Source organism: Solanum stenotomum, chromosome 12 (assembly GCF_019186545.1).
Source record: "Solanum stenotomum isolate F172 chromosome 12, ASM1918654v1, whole genome shotgun sequence".
Taxonomy (NCBI): domain Eukaryota; kingdom Viridiplantae; phylum Streptophyta; class Magnoliopsida; order Solanales; family Solanaceae; genus Solanum; species Solanum stenotomum.
This window is the reverse complement of record NC_064293.1, coordinates 28,778,840-28,797,252: the sequence shown is the minus strand read 5'-3', so window position 1 is coordinate 28,797,252 and position 18,413 is coordinate 28,778,840. Positions and strand designations below refer to the sequence as shown.

The 18,413-nt window shown below is 34.5% G+C and overlaps 2 protein-coding genes across 2 annotated transcripts; one reads left to right on the top strand and one right to left on the bottom strand.

The window, feature by feature from the left end:
- Positions 1 to 1,472: 1,472 nt before the first annotated feature.
- On the top strand, positions 1,473 to 8,828 carry LOC125848580 (subtilisin-like protease SBT2.3). The gene is made up of 10 exons (XM_049528462.1): positions 1,473 to 2,072; positions 2,684 to 2,837; positions 2,998 to 3,395; positions 4,394 to 4,489; positions 5,375 to 5,447; positions 5,591 to 5,873; positions 6,578 to 6,897; positions 7,210 to 7,480; positions 7,613 to 7,894; positions 8,384 to 8,828. The coding sequence occupies exons 1-10, from the start codon at positions 1,810 to 1,812 to the stop codon at positions 8,803 to 8,805; spliced, it is 2,562 nt and encodes an 853-aa protein (XP_049384419.1). The 5' UTR covers positions 1,473 to 1,809; the 3' UTR covers positions 8,806 to 8,828.
- Positions 8,829 to 10,093: 1,265 nt separating this feature from the next.
- Positions 10,094 to 17,916, bottom strand: LOC125848739 (gamma-soluble NSF attachment protein). The gene is made up of 9 exons (XM_049528663.1): positions 17,757 to 17,916; positions 16,717 to 16,784; positions 16,536 to 16,620; positions 16,284 to 16,442; positions 14,866 to 15,003; positions 14,258 to 14,336; positions 12,749 to 12,828; positions 11,177 to 11,306; positions 10,094 to 10,442 (listed from the first exon to the last, which is right to left on the bottom strand). Exons 1-9 carry the CDS (start codon positions 17,798 to 17,800, stop codon positions 10,338 to 10,340), a joined length of 888 nt encoding a protein of 295 aa, XP_049384620.1. The 5' UTR covers positions 17,801 to 17,916; the 3' UTR covers positions 10,094 to 10,337.
- Positions 17,917 to 18,413: the final 497 nt, after the last annotated feature.

The window sequence follows — 18,413 nt, the reverse complement described above, 5'->3', positions numbered from 1 at the left end:
CCGAATTCCAAAAAAAATAAAATAGAAGAATAGAATGTACTATCCTTCTAATGTTAAAATGTCAACTTGCAATTTTGAGTATTTATGTACGAGCGCACGCACAATTATTTGTGCATCGAACTTACATGTATATACACACACTAAGTACACAATAATTATGCATAATAAACATTTGCTAATTTAATCATCCCAATTCATCATTAAAAAAAGGAATTCAAGAATAATATACGATACAATTATCATGCTCCAATTTTATAAAAACTTGCAATTTTATAGTATTTTTGAGTATATCTTTTGAATATATAAATTTTATTTATGAAGTGTTGAGTTAACCCCATTCAATTTAACTTTAAAATTAGTTAAATTAACTTTTGAAAAACAAAAAAAATGACAACTAATTGAAAACTAAGCAATATTTCTTTGAGTAAATCCATATCCCAACTTTAAGCAAATCTTTTTATCTATTTATAAATTTCAAAGATTATTGAACAGTATTATGCATTAATGATGTAAAAGATTAAAAGTATGTTTCTTTATAAATAGATGTAATCATTTATACTAGTGACTCTGTTAGTAGAATGAGCACGAGCAAAAAGAAGATTTAATCTTTTACTCATAACTATCCCTTTTTGTATTAAATAAAAAATAATAAATAAAAAAGTAACACATTTTAACGTTCTACCACTAAAAGAAAAGAAAAAAAAAAGGCAGAACCATCATCTTCTAATTTTGGCCCACCAAATCATGTTTACCAACTTTTTCCTTTGAAGAATGATTTAGTCTATAATTATGCCAACTTTTATAAGTCTGTAGTTTTTTTTTTCTTTTATCTACTTAAAAGTTTTATATTATTCCACGTATAAATCCACTATTGAAATCGAGAAAAATTTAGATATTTTGGAAGGTTTTCGTTAAAAAAAGTTAGGTGAAATAAATTGAAATTCAAAACATAAGGACCTAAATCATCATAAAATGTTTACTAGACATGTGATTTATAGTAAATCAATAATGATTTAATTGAATCTCAGTCGGTCAATCCAGATATTAGATGAGAAAAAAAAAAGGATTTATTGAGACTAATAAAATAAATATAGAAAATACTAAAGAGCAATGAAAACACTATCAATAACTCACAAATTACAATTGTAGAAATAAAGTATCTTAATAAGCTTCGTGTCACGAGCTGAACCCACAAGCTAACCCCTAGGAAGAAAACACAAAAGATTCTTAAAATACCGTTTAATACCAATAGGAATTTATTATGTAATCACATGATACCAAAGTCCAAAACTAAGAACTGATTCAGAAGACTATTGATAAAAATGCCCGTTAAAGAAAGAAGACAATATGCATAAATTCAGACACCACAAAAGAACAAAAGCAAAACAAGAAAATGTTTCAATTTTTGTTTCATCAATATAAGAACAAAAAAAGCAAAAAGATAAAATTAGAAATTCCATTACTATAGATTTTTTTTTTTTTATAATTATGAATAAACAAAACGTTCACATGCACAGCATCCAAGAAAAGTTTCACAGATTCTCCTCTGCTTATTATTTAATGCAGGTGTATTCATTCTACTTCCAATTCTTGGTGGTGGCAATAGCAAGAGGGTTCCCATTAATGTAAAGCACAAATAAAGTTTCTATCAGTGCCCACATACTGCAAAAAGGGTTGCTTTATTTGTGAACTTCACTTCTAGTGGTACTTGGGAAAAGAAAGAGTCTTTAAGCTTGGAAATTGCCAATGGAACAAATGGGTAGTTTTTTTTTGGTGAAAAAAGAGTAGCTTTGTTGTGATTTTGCTAAAATGGGAGCTTATAGGATGTGGGTTGAGCTCAAAATGGAAAAAGATTTCACCTTTAAGTTGTTTGTAGTGCTATTGTTGGGGGTATTTGTGACTTGTGGGTTTTGTCTGGATGATGCAGATTCAGATGCTGTTGTGTATATTGTTACTCTGAAACAGGCTCCTGTTTCTCATTTATATGGTGAGGAGTTTAGAGTGAAGGGTCACCATCACCACAATTCCAAGAATCATGGTTCAGGAAATGTTAGTAGGCTGGATAAACCAAGGTATTGTTTGTTAACTAGCTGTCTTATTTCCATGCTTCTTTAAAAGAACTGTCTCTATCTTGTTAGTTTGTTTTGTTCAATGAAATGATGGAGGGTTTTTGCTGTGACTTGGGAATCTATAAATGCAAGTCTTTTACTGCCTTGAAATTAGCTTTTATAATGCCCAAAGTGTCTGAAGTTCTCGATTGTGTATGCTAAAAGAGGGAATTCTTCTAATTGACGAGTTACACGGTGCAATGAAATTGTTAGGTTAAGATTTTCAGATAGCTAAATTGTTTGAACTGTCCAGTTGTAATGGAGAAGTTTTAATCTTTAACAGTTCCTCTCTCATAGCTAAATTGTGTGAGTTGTCCAGTTGTAATGGAGAAGTTTTAATCTTTAACATTTCCTCTCTCATAGCTAAATTGTTTGAGTTGTTCAGTTGTAATGGAGAAGTTTTAATCTTACTCAATTATCACATTGTGGTCTTGTCCTTAGCTGACAATTTTGTATTTCTTGCATTAATGGACTAGTGTGTTTGCTCATCATCTGTCTTCTTATTTTATATATCTGTGAAAGTGAGAAGCTTTACTATTTTCTAGCATATCATTGATCAGCTTTTTTTGAATCAGCCATATTTCACACAAACATGCCCACAATGCTTCCTCCACATCAAGGATGCACAATTCTTTATTGAGGAAGGTATTGAGAGGAGAAAAGTATTTGAAACTTTACAGCTACCACTACTTGATCAATGGATTTGCTGTGCTTGTTACTCCCCAGCAGGTATGTTATCATTGAGTGGTATTGAAATTTTGTTTCATTAACAGCTGCCATTGCCTTTTTGGTTGCTAGGTTTTCATGACACTCTAGATAGTTAAGCAATTATGTGGTCTTGTGTTTTTTGATTCTTATATCAACTCATGCATATGTTTATATTTTCAAGGCTTTCAAGCTTGCAAATAGGAGAGAAGTGGCGAATGTGGCTTTGGATTTCTCAGTCAGAACTGCAACCACACATACACCACAGTTCCTAGGTCTTCCTCTTGGGGCATGGGCTCAAGAGGGTGGATATGAAACTGCTGGGGAAGGCATTGTGATTGGTTTCATCGACACTGGAATTGATCCAACGCACCCCAGCTTCTCTGATAATACACCTGAGAGGCATTATCCTGTTCCACAGCATTTTTCAGGCATTTGTGAGGTCACTCGGGATTTCCCATCTGGATCCTGCAACAGGAAGCTTGTTGGTGCCCGCCATTTTGCAGCCTCTGCTATAACCAGGGGGATATTTAACACTTCTCAGGACTATGCTTCTCCTTTTGACGGTGATGGTCATGGGACGTAAGTCTTATCTTCCTTATTGGACCATTTCTCTGTAGGTTTTTGTCCTTAAGCACTCTTTGCAGAGCACAGCAATTTCTAGAGAACTAAGTCCTATCAATTAGTGCCAACAAAGTGGCTGGGGTCTAACTAGTATTTCATTCCAATTTCAATTTTTGTTGGAATTGGTCTCGAAGAAGCAATTGCCCTTGGTTGACATGCTTATTTTATAATCTACATGCCTGGTTTTAATTTATTTGTTTGCTATCTCTTATAAAAGTGGAAGTTCTTTTGATAGAAGTAAGTCTTTGGAAGTTCTTTCGATAGAAGTAAGTCTTTCTCCACTCGGTTGACTTGAGCACAAGTAACCATTGGGAATTCGGAATAACCAAATACATTCATACCAAATATATTCATTCTTCATTAAATGATAGGCACATGAAACCTTCTAAGCCTACCACAAATATCATATTTTTTCTGAAAATTCATTTATGCTTCCTGTTTTGAGATATCTAATGATCCATTTTTGTTTCTTATGATAGAACTATTTCATGTAACCTGCAAAACATGCAATTTCATAAATTCAAAATCTGGTACAGAGTAGGATAACTTACCAAACCTGCAGTATAGACTGATATGGGAAAGAAGCAAAAGTAAGTTGATTCGAATTTGCTAATAGACCATCTTCCCTCTGTATAGCTGAAAAGATTGTTTTATCTTATGGGAGTTACTTTATTTAGACTTTGGTGATATTAAAGTACTTCCGTTGGACTACAATTAGTATGCTTACAGCCATGGACGTACCCTTGAGGATCCCAAAGAGTTAAACCCACACAATATATAGACAACACACACACATAGTTACACTCACGAAAGAAAGGAAATGGATGATGGTTTAGACCTTCTTGATATAATTGGCATGCTTTCTCCAAGTAGGTAGTTGCTTATTTCATTGAATTTTTAGTTTACTAAAAGTAATATCTACTACAAGTGGCTTGAATTTTCTTAACCACGTGCAGACATACAGCTTCAGTTGCAGCAGGGAACCATGGGATCTCTGTTGTTGTAGCTGGACATCACTTTGGAGATGCTAGTGGAATGGCTCCTCGTGCACAGTAAGGACCCTCAAAAGTTGAATCTTTTCCCTTTTTGATTTACGAATAACTATGGTGATTGTGATGCTCAACATGTAGTTATAGTCTGTTATTTGGAAACAACCTCGGTACTGTGAGGTAGGGTTAAGGTCTGCATACACTGTATACTCCCAAGACCCCTCTGGTCATGGAGTATGTTGTTGTTTATTTGGAAGAGATCCTGAAAAAGATACCGATGATGTTGCCTGTGCTTTGTATTGATGTGTATGCCTAAACTAGATTACTAACAACTTACATGCTTATTCTCTCTTCCACTCATCTTCCACAACTTCTCTCTCTCTCTTTGTGATGTTTGTTAGTGGTCTGTATGGGCATGCTATTCTTTTGAAATATGTGATGCAGTGACTGCTAAAGCAGCACCTTTTTTACAGCTATAGCTCCTGATTATAAGTTTAGCCTAAGTACTTTTTTTATACAAAAATAACTGAAGTTAAAGTGTCTTTAACAGTTTAGAACACTTCAAATGGCTTTTGAAAAGCCAGTTATTACTAGATTAGAGCTCAGCCTATAGGACTACTACTGCAGGAATTCGTCTTTACTGATATTTCTTCCTGGTGTTTATGAATCACTTAAGAACTCCTAAAATTATGGATGCGTTGTTTCCAATGGGAGTTAGATCCTGGAGAAGTTAGCAACTGCTTGAGTTGTGAGCCCTTTGTGAAACAAACAAAAAATCTACTACTTCTAATCTGCTCTGTCAACTTCCCATAGTGTGCATGTCTCAATCATTTGAGTTTTCCTGTATACTAGTCTTACATTTGGAATTATTTTCTAAGGTACAATATTTCTCTGGCTTCAAATCCTATAAACTAGAATGAGATACTGATCACAGGTTCATATTTGCAGCGTTGCAGTTTATAAGGCATTATACAAGAGCTTTGGTGGCTTTGCTGCAGATGTTGTTGCTGCTATAGATCAGGTATCTTTTTATTTTTAGAGAGTAGAGAAGAAAGGGTTAAAGAAAGGAGTGTATTTTTGTTGTTTGGACTTCACAGAAACGAGAGAAGAAAGTAAAAGATCTTGATCCCTTAGCATTTTGATACTTATCTGTTTCATTTATAGGCAGCTCAGGATGGTGTGGACATTATCAATTTATCAATCACTCCAAACAGGCGTCCTCCTGGTGTTGCGACTTTCTTTAATCCTATAGATATGGCCTTGCTATCAGCAGTTAAGGCTGGCATCTTTGTAGTACAAGCAGCAGGCAATACTGGACCTTCACCTAAAAGTGTTTCTTCCTTCAGTCCATGGATCTTCACTGTTGGTGCTTCAACCCACGACAGGGTGTATAGTAACTCTATAGTGCTGGGAAATAATATCACAATACCTGGAGTTGGACTTGCACGTAAGTCATCTTGTAGATTGATTTAGTAATTATTCTTTATAATTTTTAGTAAAAAAAAAGCTCCAGAAGTTTGTCTTAATTAAAAATCGTGGAGAATGAAAGATGACTTTTGTGGGGTTGTTTTCATGTTTGATCAAGCAATAATCACCTAGAAATGTTAAAGAATGTGGACAAACAGCCTATATATTTTTCCATTAAGGGATATTTTTCTTGTCAATTTTGAACCAAATGTGTTCTCCTATCTCAATTAGTCAAAAAAGTACTCCAGGTTAGGTAATATTTCTGGAAAAGATGAATGACACTATAAAAATCACTTGATATAAAAATTCCCATGTTATTTTTTGGTCTATTCACATTTACCAAGCACGAGTGTTTCTAGTTCTCTCTTCTCTGATACATCCATCATCAACATATAATCATGAACTCAGTAAACTTACCATTTGCATGTTCCAAGACATTTTGGCTTGTAGATTGCTTTTCTTTCCTAGGCCTAAATTGGTTAGTTTGCTTCTGGATACAACAATGAAATGAGGTAACCATCATTCTTTGGACGCAAAAGAAGTTGTTTGATTTTAGCTTGCACACCACTGCAGCAATTACTACAGTTTAATGGGGGCTAGCCCGTTGCCTATTAAGGTTCTTTGAAACTTTTAAAGAAGTTCCTGTTGCATGGTTGGCTTCAAAAGTTCTATATTTTACTGCAGCTGGAACAGATAGCATGTACACTCTAGTTATGGCAAGTCATGCTTTGAATGACACAGCTGCTAGTGATATGTATGTGGGTGAATGCCAAGATGCCAGTAGTTTCAATCAGACTCTTGTTCAAGGGAATCTGTTAGTTTGCAGCTACTCTGTCCGCTTTGTGCTTGGACTTTCTACCATCAAACAGGCCCTGGAAACTGCGAAGAACCTTAGTGCAGCTGGAGTTGTGTTCTGCATGGATCCCTTTGTCATTGGTTTTCAAATCAATCCGACTCCAATGAGATTGCCTGGCATCATAATTCCATCTGCAAATGATTCTAAGGTATGCCTAGAAATATGCTACTCCCTCCATTTGATTTATATGACTCTGTTTGATTGAACACGAATGTTAAGAAAGAAATAAAGACTTTTGCTTCATAGAGAATGCATTCTTGGAACTTATGGGTGGGACAGATGGGTCTGGGTCCATTTTACCACCCCTAGTTAAAACTTGAAATTTCATAGAAGTGTGATGAAATTCTTAAAGAAATGCATACATTTTCATCAGCCTGCTTCAAGTTAATTCAAAGCTTTGTTTCCATGCACCCAAGTATTTATTTGCAATTTGCATTTACTGATTCAAGTAATTTGGCAGATCTTACTTCAGTACTACAATTCTTCACTGGACCAAGATGAAGTTACTAAGAAAATCACAAGGTTTGGGGCAGTTGCAAGCATTTCAGGGGGTCTTAAAGCAAATTTCAGCTTATCTGCTCCAAATGTTATGTTTTATTCTGCTCGGGGACCAGATCCAGAAGATAGTTTTCTTGATGATGCAGACATACTGAAACCGAACCTAGTTGCCCCAGGAAATCTTATATGGGCAGCTTGGAGTTCTGGTGGCATGGACTCGGTTGAGTTTGAAGGTAGTTTAACTAAATAAAGCTTGTAGGTTCTGTAAAGCTACTTATCAAAAGAGGAAAAAGGGCTCTACTTGTACATCAATGAAAATAACATTATATATTTGCTTACCTATGTTTACTTGATCCAATATTTAGGTGAAGATTTTGCAATGATGTCTGGAACCAGCATGGCTGCCCCTCATGTTGCTGGTCTGGCAGCACTGATTAAGCAGAAATTTCCTAATCTTAGTACTGCTGCTATTGGATCTGCACTTTCTACCACGGCTTCTCTATCTGACAAATATGGTGGTCCCATATTGGCTCAGCGTTCATATGCTAATCCAGATTCAAACCAGTCTCCTGCGACACCTTTTGACATGGGAAGTGGATTTGTGAATGCTACTGCAGCACTGGATCCGGGTCTTATTTTTGATACAGGTATGCTACTCTTCTTTGCGGTCGAAGTTGAGGAGACTATTGATTATAATATTAATTAACTCGTTATCAGATGCTATTAAAATATGAATGACAGATGCTGTGGTATATCACACTTGTGATTGTACTGGTGGTAGTGTTGGATAAATTAGTACATCTTAAACTAGTTTAAGCACGATGTCGTGGAAGTCTAGAACTTGGTTTACTTGAAAGGCCTATGTTGTTGACTTGTGCTGATAGAGCTCACTGCAGACCACTCAACATAAAATGAATGCTACCAAGTCTTTAGTCAATTATTTTTAAGCTATTACATGTATTTTATGTAAGATATTATTTATTTACTTTAGACATATACATTTCTGTGACTCGTGTACAAGTTTGAGTAATCACTAGTACTTTTTGGACCAGGAGAGGGGTTAGAATTGGTAGTTATTGTTGTATCACTTCATTTCTGCCAGTCTCTGATATGTTATTTGAAAATTTTCAATGTAGGCTATAGCGACTACATGTCATTCCTCTGTGGCATAAATGGTTCGGCACCTATGGTACGGAATTACACTGGTGAGAGCTGTGGAGCATCTACAATGAGTGGAACTGATCTGAACTTACCTTCAATCACGATATCGAAACTGAATCAATCCAGAACAGTTCAAAGAACATTGATAAACATTGCTGCCAATGAAACATATGTTGTTGGTTGGAGTGCGCCTTATGGTGCTTCTATAAAGGTCACACCAGCACGCTTTTTTATTGCGTGTGGGCAGCAACAAGTCTTGAATGTTGACTTTAATGCTACTATGAACAACTCTTCACCAAGCTTTGGAAGAATTGGACTATTTGGAAACCAGGGTCATGTTATAAATATTCCTTTGTCAGTCATAGTAAAAATTTCATACAACACAACTAATAGCTGATTCAGCTGATAACCAACCCTTCCCTTTTTTGTGTCCAATTTTTTGATTTGTTAGGCTCTGTAAATGTGTTTTAAATGTAGATAACTTATTTGTTGATGATAAATAAGTATGATATGATTTTGTTCACGAACTTATTATTGTTGTTCTCACCTTTGAGGAAAAATAAATTCTGTTTCCATAGTGGCTGGAATATTTTTTTTACACTTACATGACAAGTCCGCCAAACTTGTATATTTTCTCATAAACATAAAAATCCCATAAGTTGTAAAACTATTAAAATAGCCTCAATTGTTTATTCAATCTTATCAAATAAATAAAAATTATAAAATCGCATAATAAATTATTACAAAGTTATTTGTTCTTCAGTTAAATAATTGTTTCGTCTAACTTTAATTTAATTAAAAAAAATTGAACATAAATTGTACTTGATATGTTCATATCTCTCAACTACTCTTACAAATAACCTATAAAGTAGAAAAAAAACATACATTAGTGAGTAAATATTAACTTAGAAGTTAAATGCACTAAGATAAAAATTAACAAACATCACTAACTTCTAACTATTTACAAGAAAAATCAATAGTTAAATATTATTGAATAACGAAATTTTAAAAAGTTACCACAAGTTTGAGTCAAAAACACTTCTAATAAAATTTAATCAAAAAAATTATAACTAGTCCACTTGACTAAATATTAGTAACTAATTGATCAAATTTTCCTAAGTCCTCAATCAATTGGACTTGATATCCTNTCCTTTGTCAGTCATAGTAAAAATTTCATACAACACAACTAATAGCTGATTCAGCTGATAACACTTCTCTCTTTTCTTGTAATATTGTTGAGTGTCCAATTTTTTGATTTGTTAGGCTCTGTAAATGTGTTTTAAATGTAGATAACTTATTTGTTGATGATAAATAAGTATGATATGATTTTGTTCACGAACTTATTATTGTTGTTCTCACCTTTGAGGAAAAATAAATTCTGTTTCCATACTTGGTGGCTGGAATATTTTTTTACACTTATATGCCAAGGCCGCCAAAAAATATATATTGTTAAGTATTACACTTATGTGTTTATGCATAGGCTTGATCTATCAAACCAAAACTTAGCAATATCTTTTTTACAAACACATGGTCAAGCAAGAAGCATCATTTGATAGATCAAGCCTATGCACTTTCAAGTATTAGATGGACAAACACATTTTACACCATCATTATGGTCAATGCTGGAGGAATAATAGGAGCAGATGAATCTCCAGAATAAGTTCTATTAATTCACATAAACACAGTACAGAACCACACTGCTCAGATTGCCCAATAATAAATTATATTCATGAACAAAAGCTCCCAATCTGCAAAACAATCAACGGAGGGAGGGTTTGTGAGATTCTTCTGTACAGGGTTTTCCTCAGACAATTTGTCATGATATAGTTGACAAATCTAGCAGGATAGATAGTAAAAGCAAGACTCGATGTTCCAGACATAAACTCAGCACACATGAGGGTTTGACTCATTCCATCAACTAGTGAAAGTTTAGGTCAGATCATCCTCATCCAAAGGATCTTCATTGTCTTTCATGGCTTCATTCTTGAGTGCGCTAACATCCCCTGTAGGCAATTTCCTTGCAATCTTGATGATCTGGATTTATTGCAATTATGTTAATACAGCAAGGGGAAAAGAGAAGGCACATAGACATCACACAAATGATGCTTCTTGCTTGCACATCTTAATTTCCTTACATTATCGTCTGAGTGAAAATTAAATATTCATGCTCAGTGTTAAGTATTAAGCATTGAAAATGAAACAGCTATGCAGACCAAACAAGATAAAAAGATCGGCTTAAAATTAAGTTGAGATGAATGACTCTTTCACTTCTGGGAAGCAGTTCTAAAGCAAGCAGGGAAAATAGTATTTGAGTAAACAGCCTTAGGAGAATAAATATCAGGGGAATATACAAGTTATATTGTGTCGGGACGATTGATGTAGCTAGAAAACTATGATTAAGGAATCTCTAATCTAGTTTAAATAGAAGCCTGGTGACCATCTTTACCAAAAAGCTGAGAACTAACCTATAACTGCCCACCTATTTTAAATAAAGAAAATGCTACAAGCCTAAGCGCCAAACCCAGCCAAACAATTGAAATTTTACACACATTTTTTTATAACCAAGAAATCCGTCTGTGACCCACCCTTTGAACCAATCACAGCCTTCTAAACTTGGTGGATAATGGGCCCATCCCTCTACCCTTCTCCACTTAAATACTGAGCTTTATTGTCAAAAAGAGCTGCTCTCAGCAATGCGAAATTAGTAAGCGTACAACAGTAATTAGCACTCATCATCTTGACTCAAACTCTGATACTGCATGACTAACCGTGTGATCAAGATTTGATACAGTGCTTGATTGTGACACCCGTTTAATATCCTCAACATCGCCATCAGCATATGCAGAAAGAAGTTTACCAGCACAGCGACCTTGATCACTATTCAGGAAAACTTCAACCCTGCAAAGAAGAGCCACCACCCGTGTTTTTAGTAAAATCACTTAACCTGATAAAATCATGAGTAAACTAAAAATATGAGAGAAATTATCAATTCCAGAAGAAAATATGATCTTGAAATATAAATTGTCCATATAGATTCATCAGTCTGAGAAAGATAAACACGAAAAGCTGAATAGGAAGGGTGTGCACAGATACCTACCAGATAAAATAAAAATAAGAGGATATTTTAGACCAAAATAGAAGGATGTTAGACAAAGGCAAGTTTCTGGAGGTCCATATTTCTCTGTTTCAGCTATCATTGTCTTAGTAGATATTCTAACAATTAATTCTTCCCACTTATGTGTGACTCACATACTAATTGTGTGATTTTCTAAAGCCTTACAGCAAGAATAGAGGAGGGAACTTGTACAATTAGCTTAAAGGGCATAAATTTACTGCTCTATAATAAAGGGAAAGAATTTTGAACCAGGGAACAAAAATTTGCAGCAAGCACATTTATTTAGGTACTGAAAGAAATTCTATATTAACTAGGAGTAAACTAACCTCTTGGTACTGACCTTTTCAATAAAACTTGTGCTATGACACAAGAAAACATCATTTACCTTAACCATGCATGTGGAAGATGGGGGGATGATTTTAAAGAATGAATGAATGTTAAGTCCAATAAGAAAAATACAAGCTAAAGAGTATCTAAGCAGACGGACTCTGAGATTCTAGGGAAATGATGAATATATTACAATCCAGAGATGCGTAGTTATTGACTAATCTCTTTCCAATAAAAATCACCAAGTTGGACTAACCCAGGTGATTGCAGTATAGGATCTGGCACTCTGACTTCATGATAAGGAAGTGGATTCAAGTAACCAGGTTAAACAAGGTTGAAGAAGTTGCTCGTCAAAGGGCAGTGGAGGAAATGCATTGAGATGGTAAAAACATAAATCACATCATTGTACGCCTCATCCTTGGATCACTTTGTTGGAAAAGTCAAAGAACACTTTGGAACTGCACATTCTTTGGATTTTCCACATACAATACATTTTTTCTTCCAACAAGGTAAAATGTTTTTACCATATAAGACATATTCCTAAACCCCCAAGCACCATAAAGAAAGATTTGCAAATGAAAACAAGGATGCTAAACAGTGAACTTCACAAGATAAAGATTGTATTGCACTAGAAACTGTAATAGATTTAACGGGACTGATAACACATCAGAGAAGTGGTTTAAAATGCATATGTATTGGTAAAAGGAAGACATTTAGGTGTAGCAAAACTGAAAATAAACTAAACCAAATTTTATGCATAACGTTTCTGAAATGGACTCCATTAGCTCTCGACTTCCAACTTTGGCGATGAAAAAGTAAAACACAACATTACATGGAGAATTAAACAAAAATTCTTGTAGCTTAGTTGCTAAAAGTCATGAATACGTAAGTAACTTACTGACAACAATCATTGTAGCACTTCTCCGCTTGCTTAAAGTCGTGGGCATATAGGTACACAATGATTGCACTAAGATAAGCCTGCAAGGAATTGATTACTTTAGCAATTGCTGAAGGTTGAAACCTTCAAAAGTTGTAAGGATTTTCAAGCATTTTAACATTATATTTATCTTTACTGATAAAATTATTTTAACACTAAATTAAAAATTTATGCCACATGTATCTCGAAGAGACGAGTCAAGAATGATGACCCAGATATGAGATCGACAGGTTGTGACACAAAATCGGGGAGATCCACTCCGGCACAACATTCATTGCATGTATTTACCAAGGACTAGCTATTCTCTAGGAAAAAGAAAACCGAGAAAAAACAAAGGAAGAATACAAACAGGATGAATACAATAGGGCCCATATGAATTGAAACCATAATCACATCCTCCTGAGAAACTTTCTCCTCAGTAGCTTGAAGAATAGCATGAAATGAGAAGATCATGGTGACAAAGCCAAGAAAACAAAGTGAGAATTTTCAGCAAAAGGAGGAGACAAGGAAAAAAAAATAGGCTAAAAGGACAGGACAAAAAGCATACACAAAAATCTTAGTCTTAGCACTATATATGTGCACATAAGTTCAATTTTTTTATTATACCCATTGAGAATATAATTAAATAATTAAAGTGTGTTCTCTCTAGCAGCTTAAGCTTTTAGATGAGATGGTCACACACTTCAACATGGTATTGCCACCAATATTAAAATGAATTTTCACGTGCTTGGTCCATTAAAAATGAATCAGGCCCACACATGAGGGGACATGTTGAGAATATAATTAAATAATAAAAGAGTGTTCTCTTTAACAGCTTAAGCTTTTAGATGAGATGGCCGCACACTTCAACAATACCCATTGTTAATTGGAAACTCAGAAACCAAACCAAAAAAAATCAAAATTTCCTAAATTCTAAACTAAAACTAATCCAGAAACTGATTAGATCAGACCAAATAACCCAAGGAATGCTATCAGTATATTTTGTTAAAACTGAATAATGCACTCCACTACAGATCACTCGTTAATAATGTCTAAGAAAAGAACATTCAAATATAAGCAGTAGATGTGACGTTTAGGCATAAAAGAGACACAAGAGTAGAAGAACTACAAGAGAGGACACGTCAATATGGTTTTCATTGGCTCCATATGTAATGCACGAACAAAAAGATGGTGTGTGTGAGAGAGAGATCCTGTGATAGTTTGACAGGAAGCAAATAACTCCTATTTATATAGCTTGAACACAATGCAAATAGTTGTAGCTAATGAACAATTGCAGTATTAATTTTTTGAGAAGGAAATTAATAATTCTTTTTGAAGTGCAGAAACCACAGACTGAAATTTTTTAGTGTCAAAGGCTATGACATAAATAAACTTGGATTTTGCTATAAATTATTTTCTTCCAGTAAACAAACAAGATAACGTCAAAGTAGTGTTCAGCAGATGGAAAATGTGACTAAAGGGCTTTCGAACCTTGCACTGGCTATGTGTTGCGCTGCACTTGTCAGCAGCTAATGCCAAACTTATTAGGATAGTTGCAGCATCTTCATACCTGCATGTGGTGAAATCAAAGTCATCATCACTTACTAAAGGGAGAAGTGTACTGTGTAAACCACTTCACTCAAGCACATAAGACTATTAGAAACGAGACTTTTTATTTATTTACTTTAGGTTTGTGATACATCTCTCATGTGTGTGTCTAATACTCTTTGATCCTACAAACACATGAAAATATTTTTGATATCATGTTTGTATCTGAGGCTCAAAACCAGGACCTCTAGTAGATTTATTAATGAATGGTGCAGACCCACTCCATCTAAAAGGTAAGCATTTGAAGATGTGACACTTCTATTTATTTGTTTTAGGTTTGCAACAGGGAGGCCTATAACTTAACAAAATTCTTATATATAAAAAGCCAAATCACTCAACTTGGTTGTGACCTTTTTAGCTCGATACGTTATAACTTTTTTTCATCAGAAGGAAACAAAGAAAAGAAAAGAAAGACATTGAAATGTACTAAATTTATACATTTCAATACACTAACTTCTAAAAGTAACATCTGCCTTGAGTGTAATTCTTACCTTTCAAGCTTCAGATAAACCCTTGCAGCATCACGATATAGATCAAAGGCCATTTGTTCCTTCCCGTCCTCTTCAAGAATGGCACAGGCTTCAGTATACAACTGAACAGCTACATCAGGTGCTCCATCTTCTAAAGCACTATAACATTAACAACTTGTTAATCATATACGATACAATGTTTCAATCTCAAGCGAAAGGAGAAAGTGTCAGACACATAGAAGGAATCTATAGTTAGAATATATAGAAAACTGTTAGATCCATCAAAACAATTCCCCTCTCTAACCGAGTTTCCCATCGAACAAGTTTTGTAAGGGAAACAGAAAGGCGTAGGGAACGTTAGGCATGGAATTTAGACTTATGTCAGACACAAAGCTGGCAGCCTGGCACTGTAGGATTGTGCCAGTGATTACCGGCCTTTTCCATTTCCTTGTTTCACAAATATGTAGCGTTGTATTAACTTTGATTTATATATTGTTAATTTGATTTTTAATGATAGTTTAGCTTATATTTAGATTCAATTTTTTCGATGAACTCATTTGACATTACATTGAGCTTGTGTTTGGACATGCGATATGAAGTCAAGTAATCAAATAAGCATTTGGATATGCTATTTGGGATCATGATTTCAAATCCCAAATCCTCCAAAAACATATGATTTGGGATTCCAAAGCTTGATTTCAATTTTTTTTTTAAATGTAAAACTTGACCCATAAATTTATATTTTGTAAAAAAAAGATCCATAATTTTAAATTTTGCATACAAAGACTCATGCTCGGCTTAAAGAGATTGTCCATACCATGTGAAAATATTATATTAAAGATAACTAGTTACTACTATTATTGACTAGTGGATCTTCATAAAATTATGTATATTTGGAAGATTGTAATCGCAAACATTTATCTTTTATACAAAAAAAAAGAAACACGGAGATATGCGATTTATCAATGCAGTGACTTAGGATACTTCGATATCTTGTTTATGAACTATGGTTTGCTCATTTGGTAAATTTTTATAAGAATTTGGAAATTTTTTGATAGTTTTCACAACTTGTGGGGTTTTCATGTTTATGAGAAAAAAATACAACTTAAGAAATCCAAATCGCATGTCCAAACAACTCCGCATAAACTCTATCGTAAGTAATGATCCAGTTTAATGACTAATATGGTATAGTCAGATTCAACAAATCTACACCTCAATCTCGTACTAGTTAGTGCTACTATATTAATCCCATATATGTTCTGCTCCATTTAGGCCCGTTTTCCAGAACTAAACAAGGGGTTCTCTAGAAGTAGGGATTCTCTAAATCTGTAATCAGATAAGACTTAGAAAATCAACGATATTAGAAATTATAATTTATATAGCATAAAATACTACCGCTGCAATTTTGACAAATGCAGCCAAATAAGTCAGCAACATACCGCGCGCCTTTTCCAAGTGCGTCAGATGCAGGTTGGGCCCTCCCACATTCATTGTACAACTCAGAGGCCCTTCTATAAAAGTCAGCAACTTCTTTCCAGTTGCCTAGTTCCTTTGCCATGGTAGCAGCAGACTCCATATGCTTAGCAGCATCCCAAGGCCTGATTTACTAGTGAAGGATCCCAAAAGCCAAAACTGACTCAATCGAAGAACAAGAAGGAAGATCCAAAGAAACCAATTGGGGAAAAGGATACGAGGATAGCATCTCTTGTCCTTTTGAAGCTTTTTCAAATGCTTCTTTTGCCTTCTCATAACTTTTAGAAAGCCTAAATCCATTAGCTGTAATGAATGAACATTGTATCTGTCACGTAATTAACATGCTAAAAGTTTCCATATTTATATAATATTTGTTTTATTCACGAACATTGTACATACCTGCCTGCTCATACAAACCAGTAGCACTTTTCCAATCAATACTCCACCTGGTAAAACTTAGTTTTGTCCTATATAGATAGGGAAACACATAATAGTTACATAAAACTTAAAAGGCGGAATGCCCCCAAGGCCTAGCTCAAGTGGCAAAAGGTGGAGGATTTGTGGCTTAGGTCACAGGTTCAAGTCCCACACCATGCAAAGCGAAGCCTGGTATTTAAGTGGAGAAGGGTAGAGGGGGGGGTCCATTATCCACAGAGTTTAGAAGGCTGTGATTGGTCCAAAGGGCGGGTCACAGACGGATATCTCGGTTATCAAAAAAAAACTTTAAAGGCGGAACGGCACAAGTAGTAAATAAACAAAGGCTTCTTTTTGTCTTCACATTAAAGGAACAGAACATTCTTCCAGCATTCAAAATCTCGGAGATGGTATTTTGCATCACTGTAACTACAGCTAATTTCTCAGAAGTCAGAACAAGCACATTAATGGAAATTTTATCTTTTAAGTCCCTCATCTAGCTATTGATACAGAAAAAGGAAATGTTAACATTAATAGAGAACACAGATAGTAATCAAGATCCTCCAATCTTTGATCAAAACACTATTTTTACTGGTTGGTGTAATAACTACTAGAAAATCAAATCTCACCAAGAAAATGGAAATTATCTTAGTTCAATCATCACACAAGGGGAACAAAGCAGACACATTCCATTACCACTTCCATTCAACAATTTCAAAAACTATAGAAAAATATGATCTTTATAGACAGCTTAAAACAATTACATGTACATAGATATGTGTATATGTGTGTGTAATATACCATCTTCACACCAGTAACTCAAAGAAAGAGGAACCCCTCTTACACAGACTTGATCATACAACCATAACAATCTTTATATAACAAAAATTGTATCTTTATATAAAAACAATTGTATCTGACAAAATTGAATACTGAGCAAATATTTAATAGATAAAAGACCTTTAATACAGAGTTTATTGAGATGGGTATGTGTGTGTGTGTGGGGGGGGGGGGGGTGTTCTTACAGTTTATCGGCTTTGCTGATCAACTTTTCAGGATCGGAACCCATTGCTGATGTGCTGTGAGTTCCTTTCTTACTTCTCCGGTCAATCTGAGAATCCGGTTTTGTTCCGAATTTGCAGGGACCCCTATGAGGAAAATGCAACTTTTGATTAATTTCGTAGTTAGCCCCTCATGTTTGGTGTCTTTAACTTTTGACCCAAATCAATATGATATTTACAATACACTCCTTTAAGTTTCTAAATTTATACTTTTCATCAACTTATTTATTTATGTTGTTTCGAGTAATTTACAATTTGCATTCCTACTAGCATTACTAACAATAAAATGAGGAAAAATAGCAGCTTCTACATCATCTCTCGTCCGCTCTAGAAAAGACAAGCTGTAAATGAAATCTATGTGAAATTTGGAAAAAAAAATAGCTTTACTTTTCAAAGTTAATAATAATATTTGGAAATTGGAGTTCAGATTGAAATTATTTTTGACAATTTGTGAGTAATTTAAAGTAAGATTGCACCTTCCTTATTTTTTTTTCAAATTCTTGAAATTACTCTGTTGCAACTCTTTTTTTTTTATTAGTCATTACAATATGTATGTTTCGTATCTAATAATTACTTAGTCCTACTGAAGAGGTGCTAGATAAGGAATTTATACAATATTCA